This window comes from Hemitrygon akajei, chromosome 9, assembly GCF_048418815.1.
Source record: "Hemitrygon akajei chromosome 9, sHemAka1.3, whole genome shotgun sequence".
NCBI lineage: Eukaryota > Metazoa > Chordata > Chondrichthyes > Myliobatiformes > Dasyatidae > Hemitrygon > Hemitrygon akajei.
The window spans coordinates 146,878,385-146,899,145 of NC_133132.1; the positions used below are offsets into that span (position 1 = coordinate 146,878,385).

Consider the following 20,761-nt stretch of genomic DNA (forward strand, 5'->3'; position numbering starts at 1 on the left):
TTTGCTTTTAGAGTTATATATTCTATGTTATTCTGAGCAATGACAAACACTGTAAGTCAATTTATATAGGAACACGGATACAAAAAGGAAGGTTACAGTAGTGTGAAGGAGTAGGACTTGTAAACTATAAAGTTTACAAGGTTTTGAATTTATTTCTAGAAGTAAAAGGTTTTCTAATACTATGTAAAGTGTTACAGATTTTAGCAATATCTTCCATATCTTAGATGAAACATTGACTTTGTTTCTGATAGAGTGGTAGATGGAGGAAAGCCTGTGATGTGCCTGGGCCTTAGAAAATCAAGCATAATTTACCAAGTTGCTTTCCCTTATTCAGTGTGTTTTTGGATACACGTGAATCACCATACATCCAGTCTTTGATCCAACTATTTGCCCTTTGTTTTGAAGTAGTCACCTTAAATAAAGAAACAAATTTCTATTAGATGTTTTCACAAGAGGCAGACATTACTTGAGCTTGTGAAGCCTATTTTTTGTATGAATCATAAAAAAATTTGCTCATCCTTCAGACTAAAGATGAAATCTTCAAAAATTGCACACTTAGATTTAGTATTCCTTTTTGTAATAATAGTGAAATAAATTAAAAGAAAAATATGCTTTATTCTGTCTTTACTGAAATAGCAATAACTGATTTTGTAAAATCTGCCTGACTTCCAGTCCTTCACCATTATGAGCATGACTGATATTAACCCTAAATCTTGGCTCTTTGTTATTTAATCCCATTTATATACGAGTTGCTACATTTCTTCTCATTCCACATCACTGATCTTGCTTAGTAAGTTTCTTGTCAGGATATTAAAAATAGCTTCTAAAAATGTATGTACTGTAAACATACTGCATGTCTTCTACAAATAGAAGAATAAAATTTGCCCAATACTCACCTAATTTTTCCACAGCTTCAACACATACACTTGGGTACATCCCCTTTGTGTAAGTGGCACAGATTATATACATTCCAGTCTTTACAAATATAAGACCCCTTTCATTCTGTTCAAAACAAATAGTACAGCTTATTAAACTGTTTGGTTCATTGCAATGCATTACTTTTAAATTAACCCAACAAAAAAAAATGCTGATACATGGTTTGAATAGAAGACTCAAAATGTATGAAAATCAGGTTTGACACTCCCTTTATAAAATGCAAGTAAAAATAAATTAAAAGAAAATTATACTTTAGACCAATAAACCAGCTTATAAAACCTTAACAACTTATCTATGCTCAAATATTTCTTACTCAGATCTATACTAACAGTTCAAACTATTTCAAACTGTTTCATGAACTAACATTTATATCCGTCAAAGAGGGTTTGGTGTATAGTTTAAAACACATAAATAAAGTGAACAGAAATGGATTAATTTTAGATTGAGAAAATTCTCATCTTACATATTTGCTGTATATTGAATCTTTATCTGCTCTGACACATATGTAGTTTACATTCCTGAAGAAGAGGCCATATTCTCGAATGATGTCTGGTTGCTTGAAAGCATTCCAGAAGGCTCGAATTTCCTCTGTATTCAACTGACAAAAAACAAAGTCCTTCATGTTATTGGAAATCTTTATTTTATTTGTCAGACATTCTGTGGTTTGTTACAGGTAAGGCTAACTTCACTATAACACAACAAGTAACTGAGTATTTCAGTCAAACCTTGAAACCATTTGATTGATCAAAGGACATTTGTCCAAAATAATTCTTTCTTGTTCTACATATGCTCTCTCTGGATTAATATTTCAAGATTTATATTGCAAAATTGGCTTTCAACTCTTTACTGATCAATATATCCACAGCAGCTTGAATTATCTTTCATCTATTCAGGTGCTCAGTTTGAGTTTCACTAACTCAACACCTCTTTACACCCTCAGTGGAAACATGGACAAAGCCACTGAATTTCAGAGATGAGGTAAGAGTGATTGCCTTTAACATCAAGACAACATTTACCCAAATGTGGCATCAAAGATAAAACTGAAGTCACTGGACATCAGTTTTCTCCATAATCAATATCCTAGGAGTTACAGTTGATCAGTGACTCAATCAGTCAAATAAGTAGTGTGATTATAATAACATCATGTGCTGGATATCCTGCAATGAATGATTTCTCAAATCCTTTTCACCAAGGGACAAGTCATGAATTTATTGAGTGTAATAGAATACCCTCCAGTTATCTAGATGAGTGCATTTTTAACGATGCTTGGAGCTTAAAGCCATTCAGGACAAAACAGGCTAATGAGTTGGTAATTCATCAAAGACTTTAAACATGAGAATAACGTGGCTGCGGTATGTACTATCTACAAAAGGTGCTGTAGTTACTGACTTAAAAATACTCAAAGTGTCTTTGAAAAAAAAACCTTAACATTTCAATTCATAGACTGTAACCTATCAGTAAAACTCAGTGTCTTATTCCCACTGGAAGAAATAAAGAAATTTTCCAAGTGCCTCCATACCAGTACTTTCTCTTCTCATGGGAATTGGAAAAAATTCACTCTCACCTGTCTCTGGTAAAATTGACAGATTTATTTTCTTGAACCTTATAACATACATACTGATCTGTTATCCACAGTATTGAAATCATCATCTAATATTGCAAAGAATTCGAAATGCTTACTTTGAATCCTATAGAGGCTGTCATCACAGAGAGATTTTTCAGTTGTATGATTGCACAGTCCTGAACATGATTTGTTGCTAAAAGGGATTGAGTTAACAAATCATGGTACTCGCCCATTTTTAATTTATCCTGAGGAAACAAAGTAACATTATATCATCATCATAATTTCAAAATCCAAGACAAAAGTTACTTTAATTGAAATTATCTTCATGCTAAATTTGTATTCTTGTTATCATTGGCTCTGGCATTGATAGAACTAAAATAACCAACCAATTGCATAAACATCAAGTTAAAATCATCCCAATAAAGATAAACCCTGCATCCAACATAAAACCATTAATGCTACACAAGTGGTAATATTAAATCAATCCAAAATTTGTAAGTCCTCCACTACCAACATTTAAAAAGTCACTACAGGCGTTCCAAAGCCAAACAACATATTACACCCTGAATTATACAAGAAGCGCGTTGAACTCCAAACTAAATTTAACCTTCTGTCCACTCAACCTGTCGAACGTCAACTTCTCAAAAGCAAGAGTCGCTTTTACATTCATGGGGATAAGTCTGGTAAATTCCTAGCCAATCAGCTGAGGCGTTCCAAAGCCAAACAACATATTACAAAGATCCGGAAGGAGAACGGAGACTTTACATCGGATCATTCAGAAATTAATGACGCATTTAAAAAATTTTATTCTCGGCTTTATTCCTCTGAATCTCTGAATGACGATATCTCTGTTGATCAATTTTTACAGAATCTGAATATCCCCTCACTTTCATCTGATTTCAAAGCCAAACTCAATGCGCCTATATCATCAGAAGAAATATCTTTTGCAATTTCTGCACTGTCCTCAGGGAAATCTCCTGGACCTGATGGGTTCCCTGTAGAATTTTATAAATCATTCTCTTCACTTCTTTCTCCTCAGTTACTTTCAGTATTATCTGACTCATTTAATTACGGCAAATTGCCACCCTCTTTCAATGAGGCATCTATTCTTCTTCTTTTAAAAAAGAGCAAAGACCCAACAGAGTCATCAATGTTGATGTAAAGATCTTAGCTAAAGTGCTGGCTCATAGATTAGAAACCATTATTCCCTCCATTATCTCTGATGACCAAACAGGCTTTATTAAAAACTGTCTCCCTTTTTTTAACATTCAGCGTCTATTTAATATCTTATACTCAGCTCCAACTGGGACTCCTGAATGTGTTATTTCCCTTGATGCGGAGAAAGCATTTGATCGTATAGAGTGGAACTACCTTTTTGCAGTCTTAGAAAAATTTGACCTCGGCCAAAGTTTCATCTCTTGGATCCAATTGCTGTACCTGTGTCCTACTGCTTCTGTTTTAACTAATTTTCAGAAATCCCAAGTATTTAATCTCAAACGTGGCACCCGTCAGGGATGCCCCTTAAGTCCCTTTCTCTTTGATTTGGCTATAGAACCTCTGGCGATAGCATTTCGAAACTGTCCTGAATTGACCGGGATTTGGAGAGGGGGTGTTGAGTATAAAGTTTCTCTCTATGCTGATGACTTACTACTCTTTCTCTCAAATCCGTCTACATCCTTAACTCTAATGTTTTCACTTCTTGACCAGTTTAGCCAGATCTCTGGCTATAAACTTAATTTACATAAGAGTGAACTTTTCCCAATTAATAAAGAAGCACAAGAACTAATATTTCGTGATCTCCCTTTTAAAGTAGTCCATAATCAATTTACTTATCTTGGAATTACAGTCACAAGGAAGTTTAAAGATCTCTTTCATGAAAACTTTGTCAATCTTTCATATGCGATAAAACAGAGTCTGGTACAATGGTCACCTCTATCTATGTCTTTGGTAGGTCGTATTAATGTTGTTAAAATGTATGTTCTCCCCAAATTTTTATACTTATTTCAATCTATCCCAATTTTTATTCCTAAATCTTTTTTTGATTCCTTAGACTATTATTTTGTCATATCTGTGGCAGAATAAGTGCTCTAGAATTAATAAAATCCACCTCCAAAAATCTAAAAAAGAGGGTGGCATGGCTTTACCTAACTTTCGCTTATATTATTGGGCAGCTAATATACGTTGTGCTACCTTCTGGTCTTTCTTCCATGGCCAACCCGAGTGCCCTAACTGGGTGGCAATGGAGTTGAGCTCCACTAAAGAATTATCTATCTCTACACTTCTTGGCTCTGCACTCCCTAGTAGTCTGCCCAGATCAATAGCTAATCCTTTTGTTAGACACACTTTGCGTATATGGGCTCAGTTCAGGAAATGCTATGGTTTCCAGGGGTTTTCCGTTTCTAGCCCTGTCGCACATAATCACCTTTTTTTTACCTACTACGTACAATTCAGCATTCCATGTTTGGTATAGGAAGGACGTTAGACATTTTGAAGATCTTTTCATTGATAATCACTTCGCTTCTTTTCAGCAGCTCTCTGTTAAGTTCAACCTGCCTAACACTCATTTTTTCAGATATCTCCAAATCCGACACTTTATTGCTCCTTTAATTCCTAACTTTCCTGAAGTGCCTGCGAAAAATGCTATGGACCTATTTCTTTCCATTAATCCACTAGGTAAAGGTTTGATATCAATTATCCGAGATAAACTAGCAGCCTTACGACGGGCCCCTGTGGATAAAATTAAAATGGCCTGGGAGCAGGATTTAAATATCTCTTTATCCGAGGAGAGCTGGGACTCAGTTCTCAAATCGGTTAACTCAAACTCTCTTTGTGCTCGCCATTGCCTTTTACAGTTTAAGATTGTTCATAGAGCCCATATGTCTAAATCTAAACTATCTCGATTCTACCCTGGCATTAGTCCGCTCTGTGATAAATGCAAGAGGGGCGTGGCCTCTCTCATCCATATGTACTGGTTCTGTCCTAGCTTGGAGAAATTCTGGAAAGATGTCTTCACTACGTTATCGGGTATTCTGAATCAGCACCTAGAACCAAACCCCTTAATTGCTCTGTTTGGTTTTTGGGGCGAGACAGATTTACGTCTGGGTCCAACCAAATGCCGAATACTATCCTTTGCCTCTCTCCTGGCTAGACGCTTGATCCTCCTTAGATGGAGAGATGTTGCCCCACCCACTCATGCGCAATGGCTTAACGACATTATGGCCTGCTTGGACCTCGAAAAAATTCATTATTCAGTTCTTAATTCGGATCTAAAGTTCCATAAGGTCTGGGGACCTTTTATCGAGTACTTTCATAACCTTCCTCTTGACTAGGGTTTTTTTTCTTTTTTTTTCTTCTTTTTGGTCCCTTGCTTTCAGCTCCCTTTTTTTTCTGGTAGTAGGCATTATTATCCTCTGTTGCTAAGTGTATTCACAGTCTGGGAGTTTGACTGTCCTGACTTATACTCTCTATATTGTGTTGTGATCGGTCTGGAGTTGTTGTTGTTTTTTTCGTGTGTTGTGGGGCTTGGGGAGGACACTAAGCTTACTTGTCTTTAATTTAGGTGCTTTTTTGTTAAATTCTCTTCCTTCGTAGCATATTGTTATTGTATGCTTAATTTTGCACTGTATTAATGCTCCTCATTGGGATTTGGGGTTTTTAATTTGTAAAATGTTTTGAAAAACTAATAAAAAAATTTAAAAAAATAAAAAATATAAAAAGTCACTACAGGTCAGAAGCTGAAATGGGGTGGCTCTATCAATGCCAAAATATTGAGAGCAAGATGGAGCACTTTGTAAAAGATATCTAATCTCCTCAGCCCAAATGTTGGCCCATGCCTTTACTGGGATCAGGAATATGACTGAATTCTCAAATTGCTTTAGAGTGTGGAACAAAGCTTAAGAAATTCAACATAATCAACTCTGCCATGCATTTGATTTTTATCTATGTGGATATATTCTGTGGTTGCAATATGTATGATTTAAAAACTGCATTGCAGCAGGTCAGCAAGAGGGACAAGAACAAGTGGAAGTACGTTAGTCATTACTGATCAAAACACAACTTAAAGTGGACAAGTAACCTGCTTACAAGGATTACAGATGAGATAGAGAAGAGGGTAATAAAAAGAGGCCATTGATCATATTGTTAAAGAGAGAATCGTAACTGAGAATGATATGTTGGGAAGATTATCAATTAAACCTATTTGGATTATATTTTTTAAAAACTACATAAAACTAGGGGTAATCACACTAATATACTGAATTCCAAACAGTTCAAGGGTCCAAAAGGAGTAAATTTATCAGCTCTACTTCTGTGGCAGGAATAGAGAGAGATTTTGATTTCCCTTATTTTAAATGAGATTTAGTCAGTGTAAAAAAGATAGAAGACAAGAGAATTTCTAAACTGTATTCAGCAGAATTTCTTTACACAGTATGTATCAAGTCTAACAAAAAGGGGCATGGGTTGTAGATGGGTGATGATCATATGACAGAAGGGAGGAGCTATTAAAGATTTAATTTTAGTGAATGCTACTGGGCAGGTGGAAGGAGCATCAGAGGGAGAACACTTTCATGTAAAAGATTACAATTCAGTTAAATTTATAAAAGTTATTAAAAAGAAAAAAGGAGAAAATACATTACATTTGGATAACTATACTAGACAGAGAAATTAAATTGCGAAAGTGCTTGGAAACAGCTACACAAAATTTAATCATTCTCAGAGTAACAGGAAGCATTCAAGGAGTTTCAAGACAAACATGACCTTAGAAATAGGGCAGAACTGATAAACCTAGATCACCCAATGATGCATTAAAAATCCAGACAAAACAGAAAAGGGAGGTTATCTGTGAGATCAAGAGCTAAAGCAGAATCTTTTGAAGTGCATAAAAGCAGTAGAGTTTTAAAAAAGCAGAGAAGGTACAAAAAGTTACTGCCAACTATACTTAAGGAAAAGGCAAAAGTATAAGAACAGGGTAACTAACAAAATAAAAATAAGAACCAAAAAGGTATCCCAGGAATGGAAGTAGATGTATTATATACTTTGCAATTGGGTAACTTTATTTTTGACTGCTACAGACATCTAGTATTTTAAGCAGTAACTTCTCCACCTTCAGCAAAATCTTATCTCTACAATCACTTCCATGCCTAAAAGATTTTCAAACATCTGGGTGCCTCTACCCACAGCTGCCTTGTCTCTCAGCCCTAAATTTTTCTCTCTGCCTCTTCTTTCTTTTTCAAAACAAAACCTACCTCTTTGACCAAGCTACAAATTATGTATATCCCTTTGTAACGCTGAATTAAATTGTGATTTAAGAAAACTTTCCCTAACATGTGTTTGGTACTATTTGCTGTACTAATCAGTCACTTTGCTGATGTGTTTTCAGCCAAAAAAATATTGGCAATACTCCTTCCATCATACTTAAATTTTGAGCCCACACATCCAATATTGCCTGAGCCCAGTCTGCTGCTCAAAACTTAAGCCTGCTGAAGGGTTTTGGCCTGAAACGTCAACTGCACTTTTTCCATAGATGCTGCCTGGCCTTCTGACTTCCTCCAGCATATGTGTGTGTTGCTCAAAGCTCTTGAAGCTACTTTTAAATGTCTCTGATGTTCAGGTTTTTAATTAAGATTCATTATTTATAGAAATTAACTAAAATACCAAAAAAAGAACACAAACCTATATTTCTTTTCAATCAAGGCACTACATAAAGTAATGGGACTGTGCAACACGAGCCGAAAATCCCCGTCGTCTATCCAAGGTTTGTACTGAGCACAGAGACAGAATGGGCGGTAAGGTCTGCTGGAACCTGCCTCTGGGCTCACTTCTGACTTCCCACACAGGAATTGTGCTGCATGGAAGCTGGGATATTGCCAGCAGCCAGCAATTTTCTACAAAACCACTGCTCCGAGAGCAACATTATATGGGCTGTTGATGACGTACATGCCAAGGAGATACTCTGGCAGATTGGCAAGGAAATAGTTAGAAAGACAGGAGAGCTTTGGAAGTTCAGGGTTAGATGTAAAGGTACTTTAATCATTTCTACCATTAATGACAAAATTGGGGATGATTTAATAGCACCACAACATAATCTCAATGCTTGAACTATATCTAGGGCCTTTAAGGCCGCTGGTGAGGCCTTAAAAGCAACACCACTATAATCAAAGACAGGATCTGATTAAAGCAATAATCTATTTATTTATTTAAGTGACTTCCTGCCTACACCCAAATCACACCTAACTAAGCACTTGAACACATCAAGGTCTTCATTACACTTCTCTAAGATTTTATAAACATGCACCTTCCATGTTAGCCTTGTGTCCATCCACATATCTAGAAACATCACCACTGACTCATGTTTAAGAGATTTACCTTATAACTTGAGATCAATTGTGGGTGTAATCTTCCTTTTAGAAAAATAACTTTAGTCTTTGTGACAGTTTAAACCCCACTGACATCACCATTCCACTATTTCATTAATAGCTGCCTGCATTTTTCTAACTACACAATTTTTATCCCTGCCTCTTTTCCACACCCTCAGCAGCATATAATGACTTGGAAATGTCTAAGCCAACAATTAAGAAAATGATTAATTATCTTTAATCATAATGTTAAAAAGGAGTGGTCTACACACACTTCCCTGTGGAGTCCCATTCTCTATCTCTATTCCTTAGAAAATGTTGTTCCCAGCCTAACTTGCATCTTCCTATCTCAATAAAAATCTTGAATTCAGTTGAACATTCTACCACCTTTTTCCATCTTTTCCCATTTAAGCAGCAACCCTTGTGTCCATAACTTGCCATAAGCTTTCTCTATATCAAAGAAAACTGCTACCATTTATTCATTATTAACTTGGGCCTTACTTATATTGTCAAATTCTAGAGTTACAGTAACACCAAGTACATGGTCATTCTCCCTTTACAAAATCCAGACTGATATACAGCTAATTTTCCACCACTTTCCACAAATAAGAAAACCATTCATTCCATAATGAAGTTAGTGAAATAGGTCTATGCTGTAACTGAAATGATCTGATTGATCATGACCAAGTTTCAAAAAAAAAATAACAACCACTAATTTCCAGGAAGCAGGAAGTCTCCTGCCCTCCAACCCATATTATATTAAAGAATTTCAAAACCAACACAAGTTTCAAATCTGATAACTGTGTAAACATAACAAATATGATCTTTCCCAGGTAATTTCTGACCAGCATCATTAATAGCCCTTTTGAGATCAGACAATGTCAATTCAACATCCAAACAGAAATTGGAGCATTCTTTTTTCTCTGGAGGATTGTTTCCAAAACCATTTCTATATTATATTAAGACCTTTCTTCCTTACCTAAATTTGCTGAACTATGTATACTAACATATGTGTTTGCTAATAATTCTGCTTTTTCTGAGTCAGTAACTGCAACCTTCTCCCCACCATATAACCATATAACTATTACAGCACGGAAACAGGTCATCTCGGCCCTTCTGGTCCGTGCCGAATGCTTACTCTCACCATACAAAACCGGTAAAGTAACCAGTTTTCTAACTTCCCCCATTTTCTGTATTATGCTCCAAATTTCCCCTAGCTGGATCTCTTGCCTAATGCTATCACAGACCATTCTCCAATGCATTTTCTTTGTCCTTATCACTACTTTTCTAACTATAACTTGAGCTCCTTTATATTGTATAAAGATGAACAAGAGTAACACTGCCTAACTTCCCTAAAAGCTTTAGTCTGCTCCTTCACAGCTCTTTTATATTCATCCATCCACCAGGAAACAGCTCTCCTGTTATCATCTCTCAATTATTTGATTCCTTAGCTACTGAGCTGAGTACAGAACACAAGGTATTATTACTCAACTCAATATCCTCCAAAAACAAATGATCAGGTAATCTATTTTCACATAAATCATCATATACATCCCAATTTGCCTTTTTAATATTCTATCCGGGGCTTTGAGATCTGTTTCTCTGATGCACATCTATTCCTAGTTCAACACCTTTGCTATAGCCTATGATACTAGTGTAAGGTCTATAGCAGAAACTGTGCTAAGTAGATTTATCCTTGTACTCTTAGCATCATTCAAGCACACCAAGCACTTTTCTTCCAGGAAGTCTTCCACTACCATCCCATACACATTTATGTCACTGCAACTCCACATAGTACTGAGCATTGAAATCCCCACATCTCTTTACCTTATTTTTCCCATTTCCACACATACTTTCCAATGCATCAGGTTTTAACCTTTCACAAGTGATGCACCATCAATAACTCTCGGAGACTGGAAGTGAACGATAGGCTTTTATTAACAGCAAAAGGGAGCACGGCATCTCGGAGACTGAGGGAGGAGCAGTGCCCCAATCGCCTTTATACAGGGGTCTGTGGGAGGAGGCACAGGAGCAGTTAGCAGAGGGGCGTGTCCAGACAGGTATACATAGTTTACCACAACAAGGGTTATAACATTTTATTATCGGTACTTTACTATTCTTTCCCCAAATTTCAACCACAATTGTCTCATAAGCAACTCCAATCTGTGTGCTATCCCATTTTTGACAAAGGTAGCCACTCCTCCTCCATTGCTCATTTCCGATCGCGTCTTATATCAACGTAACCCTGTATCTTAGACAAGATTTCAACCAGGTTTACTGTACACATATAACATCAAGCTTATCTGGTAAGTCAATAAATTTCTTAAGCTCCTCACTATTAGCTAACAGGCTTTTAGTATTCCATTGTAAGATTAGAAAAAATATTAACAACTCTGCTTTGAAGTCTGAACATTATTTACTACTCCTTGTAAGGCAACATTAATAATGTCTAGAGTTAACTCTTATCTCTAGATGTTTTTCTTCAGTTTTTAATATTTTTTTCTGTCCTGCTTTTAGTTTGTGCTGTACAATTTACCACACCTGCCATAAAAGTGACAAAGTTCAGTTTATCAACATTCAGGGAATCCTTTATTACACAATTATGCACTTTACACACCTGTCTTTAAATTATCTGTATTCTGGATAATAATAAGTCTCATTGACATTGTTTTCAGTACTTTCTGCAGAGCCTCCATATATCACATGCCCATTTCCACCTGAACACACTGCACTCCCAGTTTTCTTATACAGATGACATCCTGTATAAGTAGAGCTGTTTTCCTCCACAATTGCTACAATTTAGCCTAACACCTTCTCCACAATTGGGATAATTATGTTCTCCATCACTTCTACAACACCTCTTTTTATCCTTTCACACAGCTGCTACATGAAGGGATTGAAAACATCTCAGGAGGGTGGCACATAGACGAACCATATAACTCATGTAACCTAAATTAACCCTATCCAGCAACTTTTTCCCATCAATTTAATCAACACCAATAAGCTATCAGTTCTAACTTCACCATAAAATCCTTTTAAACGTTTAGCAACCATAACTTTCCCCCCAATTAAATTATTTTTCAACTTGGGCCATCGATACATCTACGGGCACTCCAGAGATTACTCCCAAAGTCAATGTCCTTCAATATAATTTCTTGGTGTTACTTTCCTTCCTCCCATGACTACCCCAACGTTTTCTCACATTGCATGCCCTCTTTACAAAATACTATGATTGACCCATCCCTTAAAAGTTTTGCACCCACAAGATCTCTTAATACTTCCTTCAAATCCTTAGTCTAATGAATTGACTTCAGAAGCAGGACCACATTCAAAACTCAACAGAACCTTAAACTCTTCCTTATTTTATTTAAATCATGTCTACAGTACTGCCTTCGTTACTTGGACGACAAACCAATACAATCATCAATCGGTCGCTTATTCTTGCATTCCTCCTTCCCGCTCACTACCTTCATCTTCTCAGTTGTTTCCTGCCATCTCTACCGCCTCCCCTGCCTGAGAGTTGACTCAATCCATTGCTCCATCCCCAATCAGCTTCACCGCGTCCTCCCTATATCCAGAGCTCCGCCTAAAATCAATCACAAAAGCTTTGCGTCGCCATAGAGACGAAGCCATTTAGCACATTGTTTATAGGTGACGTGAGGAGAAAGAATCTACCGTAGTTTACCCTTAAATAAAAATAGACGGCAATTCGATGGCGAGGCACGCCACGGCATTTCTATCGAAGCGGCGGGGAGGCCGGCATTGAGCCGGGCGCGCGGCTCCGGCCATGGGCTCGAGGAGGGGCGGCGCGGGGCAGATCACCGTGCACCGGCCGTTTCCCGGCCAGGAGTCTCCAACGGACAATCAGCGCCAGGCTGAGGTGATGGCCGCCGTGTCTGTACTTCTTTGTAATTAAACAAATAACGTGATAAAGTCAGATTAATTGCCCGAAGCGAGCCGGTAAAACTCTCATGAATCACGTGCCCTCCAACCCTCAATGTATTTGTTTAGTATGTCATTGTAAAGCCCATTAATACTTGTCCAGTACTGTATGGCATAGTAGAACTGATAAGTATGCCAGTCTAAAGTCGTAAATGGGAGGATGGGTGAATGCAAAACATTTGTTAAAAGAGGGGCTACAGGTAGTGAAGAAACTAGCTCGTAAAACTAAGTAAATCGTCGTTATTCCTGGTTCTTCCAGTGCAAGCGCCTGGTAATTTCCACCTCATCCTCAACATTTTAATGAATTTCACCCCCCCCCCCCCCCGCCTCTCCATAAATGCCCCGAAACCGGGACTCACTGCTTTCAGGTTGTCTGGGTGTTAAACTTTGAGGTGCGGGTTACCTACCGGGAGTGAACTCTCCAACAACCGAGTTAGAGGGCTCAAACTGGAAGATCCAGGCACGGTCGTCATTTTGACGGGAAAAATTCGACGCAGTTTGTGCTGGTCACTGGATTAGTGTTGCTAACGAGAGTGCAAAGATCAGCGGTTGATATGGGACTTCTTTATTGCCTTTATTTAAGCACGTTGTGGTTAAACACCGAATGTTACATTTCGTCCAGAATATTTGTTTATGATGTCAGGACAACCTCAGCGTTGCAAACATTAGGAATAATTACCCTGTAGTTACAGGATGGCGCAAACCTTCCCACTTTTCTTCGAAGCTAGATTAAACGCACACTTCTAAGATCTTGTTCATTCTCCGCCTTAAAGTGTTGACAACCTAAAACCAAATTCTGTGATTAAAGCAATAATCTACAATGTACTGTTAGTCTCTACCTATATGATTTCGAAATCTAAATGAGTTTTCAACATACTAATTTTAATGAAAACCACTTTTTGTGATTTGATCTTATATATTTGTTGTCTTATTTCCTCTAACATTATGTTAATTCTTACTGCTTTCAATGCCAAGTCTTTTTCTTGAAAATGCAGGAATGTGAAATTCACTGCATATTCTTCATTAATAATTTATCCATAATTTATCTGCATTCTGCTAAATCAAACTGCACCACATCTACCTGTGCTGGACAACATTGCACGTAGTATGTAAAATGAGTTCAAAGTCTGGATGCTGCCCCAACTTGAAGCCTTAAAAGCTTGATGTCTACTAATATTAGTTTAATCAGCCATAGATGCAATTGCTTTGCTTGCATTTTAAATTAAATTGTTATATTGTAAACTATTTTGTTGTAGTTACATAGAGTCAGTGCAAAAATCCTGTAAAAATCCGTATTTCATATATTAGCCAATTGCCATTTACTCAAGCAACATACACAAAAATGCTGGAGGAACACTGTGGGCCAGGAAAAAGTGGAGTTGACTTTTCAGCCCGAGACCCGTCTGCAGGCCAGTCGACAGCTCTTGGCCTGAAACATTGACAGTACTTTTTTCCATAGATTCTGCCTGGCCTGCTGAGTTCCTCCAGCATTTTGTGTATGTTGCTTGGATTTCTAACATCTGCAGATTTTCTCTTGTTTGCCATTTACTCAAAATCATTCTTTCTCTACTGGATTCTACTCTTACGAATCATCTTTCTAAGTACGCATTAATTTTATACCCAATGAAAGATCCTGAGCTTTTGTATTCTGAGCTTTTGAATCCTCTTTGGCTGCAGGGGAAGTGCCGGAGGACTGGAGAATGGCAAATGGAGTTCCCTTGTTTAAAAAAGGTAGTAGGGAGAAACCTGGTAACTATAGACCGGTGAGTCTTACGTCGGTGGTATGCAAACTACTGGAAAGGATTCTTAAGGATAGGATCTATGAGCATTTGGAGAAGTACAGTCTACTCGTGGATAGTCAACATGGCTTTGTGAAGGGAAGATCGTGCCTCACGAGCCTGATTGAGTTTTTTGAAGAGGTAACAAAAGAAATTGATGAGGGTAGGGCAGTGGATGTGGTCTACATGGACTTTAGCAAAGCATTTGACAAGGTCCCTCATGAGAGACTCATCCAGAAAGTCATGAGGCATGGGATAAGTGGAACCTTGGCTGTTTGGATAAAAAATTGGCTTAAAGGGTTGTTGTGGAAGGAAAGTATTCTGCCTGGAGGTCGGTGACTAGTGGAACGCTGCAGGGATCTGTCCTGGGACCCCTGCTATTTGTGATTTTTATAAATGACCTGGATGTAGAGGCAGTAGGATGGGTGAGTAAGTTTGCAGATGACATGAAGATTGGAGAAGTTGTGGATGGAGCTGTAGGTTGTCGAAGGTTACAAGAAGATATAGACAGGCTGCAGAGTTGGGCAGAAAAATGGCAGATGGAGTTCAATCCGGATAAGTGTGAGGTGATGCATTTTGGAAGGACAAACCAGAAGACTGAGTACAGGATTAATGGTCAGTTACTTAAGAGTGTGGATGAACAAAGGGACCTTGGTGTTCAAATCCATACATCCCTCAAGGTCGCTGCGTAGGTTGATAGGGTAGTTAAGAAGGCCTATGGGATGTTAGCCTTCATTAACAGGGGGATTGAGTTCAAGAGTAGAGAGGTCATGTTGCAACTCTACAAATCTCTGGTGAGACTGCACTTTGAGTATTGTGTTCAATTCTGGTCACCTCATTATAGGACGGATGTGCAAGCTATGGAGTGGGTGCAGAGGAGATTTACCAGGATGTTGCCTGGTTTGGAGAACAAGTCATATGAAGCAAAGTTAGCAGAGCTAGGACTTTTCTCTTTGGAGCGTAGAAGAATGAGAGGGGACTGATAGAGGTCTACAAGATTATGAGAGGCATTGATAGGGTGGATAGTCAGTACCTGTTTCCCAGGGCACCAATAGCAAACACCAGAGGCCATATGTACAAAATTAAGGGAGGGAAGTTTAGTGGAGATATCAGGGGTAAGTTTTTTACACAGAGGGTTGTGAGTGCCTGGAATGACTTGCCAGGGGTGGTGGTGGAGGCTAAAACATTAGGGGTATTTAAGAGGCTCTTGGACAGGCATATGGATGAAAGAAAAATGGAGAGTTATGGGGTAGTGTGGGTTTAGTACTTTTTTTAAGGATTATATGGGTCGGCACAACATGGAGGGCTGAAGGGCCTGTACTGTGCTGTAGTGTTCTGTGGTTCTATGTATACAATCCAAATGCCATATAGTCAAAAATGGTATCGGATTACTGTAGTATGTTTTTTGTGTTTACCATTGGCAGGGAGGAAATGTTTTGCATGCTGATTTGGCTAGATTCATTGTTTGTGGTACAGAGGATGTGTTTGTCTTCTGTCTCCTATCAGCCTGTTGCTTCATCTAAACTTCTAAAGGAGAATATGCTGGTGAGGGAGATGTTGTTGCATGGGCTCTGCAACTGGGTTGAACACAACCAAAGATTCTTTGGGTTGCATTTATACCACAGCTTTGCTTAATTTACTTTAATTTCTATTTATTAGATTAGATATTTTATTCCAAATCTAGTCTAATAAACCCCAGGATCAGAATCAGGTTTAGTATCTCTGGCATATGTCATGAAATCTGTTGACTTTGAGGCTGCAGTAGAATGCAATACATAATAGGAATGTGAAACTGAATTACAGTATAGGTGTATGTTAATGTATATGTATGTATGTGTGTGTGTGTGTGTATTTAACTTAAATAAGTAGTGGAAAAATAGATATAAAAGAAGTAGTGAGATAGTGTTCATGGGTTCTATGTCCATTTGGAAATCTGATGGCAGAGGAGAAGAAGCTGTTCCTGAATCGCTGAGTGTGTGCCTTTAGGCTTCAGTACCTTCTTCCTGATGGTAATAATGAGAAGGGGGTATGTCCTGGGTGTTGGGGGTCCTTAATAATGGACGCCACCTTTCTGAAGCACTGATCCTCGAAAATGTCCTGGATACTACGGCAGCTACTACCCATTATGGAGCTGACTAACTTTACAACTTCCTGTAGCTTCTTTTAATCCTGTGCAATAGCCCCCCTCCCAATACCCGAGGGTGATGCAGCCAGTTAGAATGCTCTCCAAGCTATATCTGTAGAAATTTGCAAACCACTTATGTTTATCATACTTCAGAGTTTTAAGGTGTCTGAGATTATAATGCCATGTGCTATCATATATATACTTTTGATTTTTTCCTGCACCAGCACTAATTCATTCTATCTCATTCTATTGTATCCTGATCTGTAGTTCCCTTCCTTTCAGATATCAAAGAATACAGTACAAACTTCAATAGTTTTTGAATTCTAACATGTCTCCAAATTGTTCTCCCCTTTCATTTTCCTTTTACCCAATCTCTTCTTCCTGTTCCCAACCTTGCTACAGTTTTGCTATCCTATTTGAGCTACATCTCTCTTTGATGATGAATGATCAGTCCTGCAGAGGTCTCAGCTTCAACGCTTACATCACCAACTCTTTGAATTCCAAGTCTAAAACATTAAGCTTTTCCTTTGCACCCTTGGTCTCTTTGCCCATTTCTTTGGCCAGGATTCTTGACCCCAGATTGTGGAGGTGATATCATATACAAAATTCCTGATTCTCATGCACACTTCCTACTTGCCTCTTGCCCTCTCTAGATCTATTATTCATTAATAGCTGCCAACATGCTGACTGTCAGGCTTAATTTTTGAATTATTCTTACTTTAAACTTGCAATAGCCCTCTTTAAGCTTGCTGAAATACTAATTATGAGCAGGAATTGGCCACTTGAGCTTTCTTTGCAACTTAACCATAGCCAATCTGAATGTACCCTCAACTTTGCATACCTACCGGTATTTATTCAAAGGTACTTTTCATCCCTTGCCTATCAAGTATTTATATACCTTTTACCTTAAAAATATTCGATGTTTGTTTCTACCACTCTTTGGAGAAGACAAGATGAAAGATTCATGATCCTCTGGAGAAACGATTTCACTTCATCTGAGTTAAACAAATGATTGAATGACACATTCATTCCAGATTCACCATGTTAGGACAACTCAGGATTTAGTTCTATCACATCCTGTTAAGTTATAGTAAATATAAGCATATTCTCCCCATTAGAGTCATAGGACACTACCGTACAGAAACAGGCCCGTAGGTCCATCCATTCTGTGTAGAACCATTAATCTGCTTAGTCCCAGCAACCTGTCAGGCAAGATTTCCCTTTACAGAAATAGAATAGAAGGACATCCCTTTGGATGAGGAATTTCTTTCGCCAAAGGGTAGTGAATCTGTAGAATTCATTACCATAGATGGCTGTGGAGGCCAAGTCATTGGGTATATTTTTTGGTTCTTGTTTTGTAAGGGCATCAAAGATTATGGGGAGAAGGGAGGAGAATAGGATTAAGAAGGAAAATAAAACAGCCATGATCAAATGGTGGAACAGACTTGATGGGCTGAATAGACAAATTCTGCTCTTATGTCTTATGGACTTTGACCTATTTTATCATGTGCTACCAAGTACCCCAAAACCACATCCTTTATAACGGACTCCAATATCTTCCCAACCACTGAGGTCAGGCTAACAGGCCTATAACTTCTTGTCTTTTGCCTCTTTCCCTTCTTAAAGAGTGGAGTAACATTTGCAAATTTGCAGTCTTAACACATTAACATTCTCCCTTAAATAAGGAAATCAATGTTGTACACTGTCCTTTATATGTAAACTCACCAATGCCCTATATAGTTGAAGCATAACTTTTTAAATTTTGTTTTAATTTCCCTTGTCATTAAACCATAACATTACTTGTATGCCTGTGTACCATCCTTTGCAAATTGTGGCCAGATACCCAGATTTCTCTGTCAATTTCTCACCATTTTGATTTTTTTTGGGATTTTTTTTGCTTTAATGGAGTATTTCACATTTTCTCTTATTGTATTTATTTGCTAAATCTTTGCCCAGTCACTTTTGTAGCCTCCATAACTCATCTTCAAAATTTACTTTGGACCTTTATTTGTATTATCAGCAAATTTACCAACTATACCTTTTGATGCCTGTAATCATAACATTTACACATACTGTATATTGTAAAAGGTTGAAGCACTAGCATCTTTCTATGGCATACACAGTATCTTCAAGCCCAGAAAGAGACTCATTTATGCCTTCCCTGTTTCTTGTTTGCCAGACAATTGTGCCAAACCAAGATGTTAACTCCTACACTATAATCTTTTACTTTCTGTGATCATCTTTGATGCAGCACTTTATCAAGTCAAATTTACTGTCAACGGCATAAATTCATACATGCGCAGATGCAATGGAAAACTTGCAGCAGCATCACAGGCACAAACATTTTTTTTAAAATTCAAATGTGACTTGTACTTGCCATTTTGTTAAATGGTGAATGAGTTTGTGGTACACAACCTAAAACACAGTGCATTCGTGATCAAGCTCAGAACAATGTGATTGTCACTTAAGTGTGTACGGTTTTTATTTTAGTTCTTTTGGACAGATGATGAAGTCGCTTGGAATGCTCCAACTGGAATGAAAAGATGGAGATTTTGGTTACAACATGTTATAGAATGCAGAGAGTGGCTAGAGCTCTTTCCTGGACAAAAGTATTGACAATACAATTAGAAACGGGATATAAAATAAGGCTTTACTAAAACTATAATCAATACTGCTTGGTCTCTTTTTCCAAAGTTTATGTTAACTTCAGTGAATTTCCTTTATTTTGAAGATTGATACTGCAACATGTCCAATGCAATCTCCTTTATCCCAAAAATGTGCAAGAATACAGAGTCTAGAAAAATGTTACAATGCATCTAAAGAACAGCAATGTGTGAACTGGCTCTCAAAGAAGTATTTCACTCATCTCCAGGTACAGTATTTTTGTTTGCTTTTGTTAATAATAGTGACCAGTAGTGAGATCACATGCCTGATGAAGTTTCTGGATGCACACAAAAAGCAACTATGTTAGGATGTTAGCCAATAAATCATAGATTTTGTCTTGTTGCAACTGGTTTGATCCATTCCAGGTTGTATTTGCAAGAACTAAATTACAAATGCTTGCAGTGTTTATGAGAGATGATCAATGCACTGACCTGTGTTGAAGTGGCTCTTATTAGATTATTCACTTACCTTCCACTGCTGTGTGTGGCTTTGGGCCTGCCGGAAGGATTAGGTTTGTAGAGCTTGAACATTGCAAAATTATATGTAGATCAAATAATTATTGAAGATATCAGCATTTTTATTTTTTCTTGTAGTTCACTCATTTTTAACATTCATCTATTTAATCTTCAAATGCATTGTCATCTACCTTCTACCATCTAAGGCAGTTTGAAATATATCACATTATTAAGGCATGTGAGTTGGATTAAATTCATAATTATGGTATGTTTTAGATAAGTCCCCTATTTGTAAAACTGGAATGTTGGATTAAATTCATAATTATCGTACCTTTTAGAGGAGTTCCCTGTTTGTAAAACTGGAATGTGCAAAATTACTATCATTTAGTGTTTTAAAGTAGCATATACAACACAAAAAGTGCTTCACAACGTCATGAATAAAATGTTTCTAAATGAAATGTTTTCAAGATGTCATAATTTTTTTTTTCTAAATTCATGATATGGCTATCATAGGAATGTCTCGTGTTTTTTTTCAACCATAACTACCATTAGTAAGCGAGTGTGGCTGCCTTCATGATTAGTGCAAGCCATGCAGAGGAAGGACTCTTCAGGGGAATTTCTAGGACTTTGACCCAATGATTGTGAAGAAGTGACTTGGAGGAGAACATCTGATTCTGTAGTATTCCTATGTGCCTGCAGACTATTACGAGAGGCAAAGGAGAGATGATGCACACTGCATTGATGATACATTGTGTTGGAGGGAATGATTTTTTTCAGAAGAATGGGATGCTAATCAAGTGACTTGTTCTGACTTTGGTGGTATTGAAACTTGTTGTAGTTAGTTGTACCTGTATAGGCAAGTGGCAAATATTGCATCATACTCTAGAGTTGTAGATAGTGGAACCATATTGTGGCATATGGCAATGAGTTAATTGTCAGAGAAC

The 20,761-nt window shown here is 37.6% G+C and overlaps 2 protein-coding genes across 5 annotated transcripts in view; one reads left to right on the top strand and one right to left on the bottom strand.

Moving 5' to 3' along the window:
* Window positions 1-13,315, bottom strand: pfn4 (profilin family member 4). Of its 2 annotated transcripts, XM_073057243.1 has the most exons (6): window positions 13,203-13,299; window positions 10,681-10,864; window positions 2,617-2,745; window positions 1,400-1,534; window positions 897-1,002; window positions 1-412 (listed from the first exon to the last, which is right to left on the bottom strand). In XM_073057243.1, the coding sequence occupies exons 2-6, from the start codon at window positions 10,702-10,704 to the stop codon at window positions 384-386; spliced, it is 423 nt and encodes a 140-aa protein (XP_072913344.1). In that variant the 5' UTR covers window positions 10,705-10,864; window positions 13,203-13,299; the 3' UTR covers window positions 1-383. The 2 variants fall into 2 exon arrangements, with proteins under 2 accessions (XP_072913344.1, XP_072913343.1); XM_073057242.1 differs by lacking the exon at window positions 10,681-10,864 and having other exon boundaries at window positions 13,203-13,315.
* Window positions 12,455-20,761, top strand: part of fam228a (family with sequence similarity 228 member A) — a 25,761-nt gene continuing 17,454 nt past the window's right edge. The window contains exons 1-3 of one of the 3 annotated variants that reach the window (XM_073057237.1): window positions 12,455-12,733; window positions 14,473-14,526; window positions 19,430-19,570. In XM_073057237.1, coding sequence (XP_072913338.1) covers window positions 12,641-12,733; window positions 14,473-14,526; window positions 19,430-19,570 — 288 coding nt within the window. In that variant the 5' untranslated portion in view covers window positions 12,455-12,640. Of the gene's footprint in view, window positions 12,734-14,472; window positions 14,559-19,429; window positions 19,571-20,761 lie in introns of those variants that run through there. The other 2 variants (XM_073057238.1, XM_073057239.1) reach the window with 2 other exon arrangements.

Coding starts and splice junctions, on each gene's coding strand:
- pfn4 (XM_073057242.1), bottom strand. CDS start 13,268: ATGACGACCGTGCCTGGATCTTCCAGTTTGAGCCCTCTAACTCGGTTG. Junction 1,535..2,616: donor CAGCCTCTATAGGATTCAAA/GTAAGCATTTCG, acceptor GTTTTTTGTCAG/TTGAATACAGAGGAAATTCG. Junction 1,003..1,399: donor ATTCAATATACAGCAAATAT/GTAAGATGAGAA, acceptor TGTTTTGAACAG/AATGAAAGGGGTCTTATATT.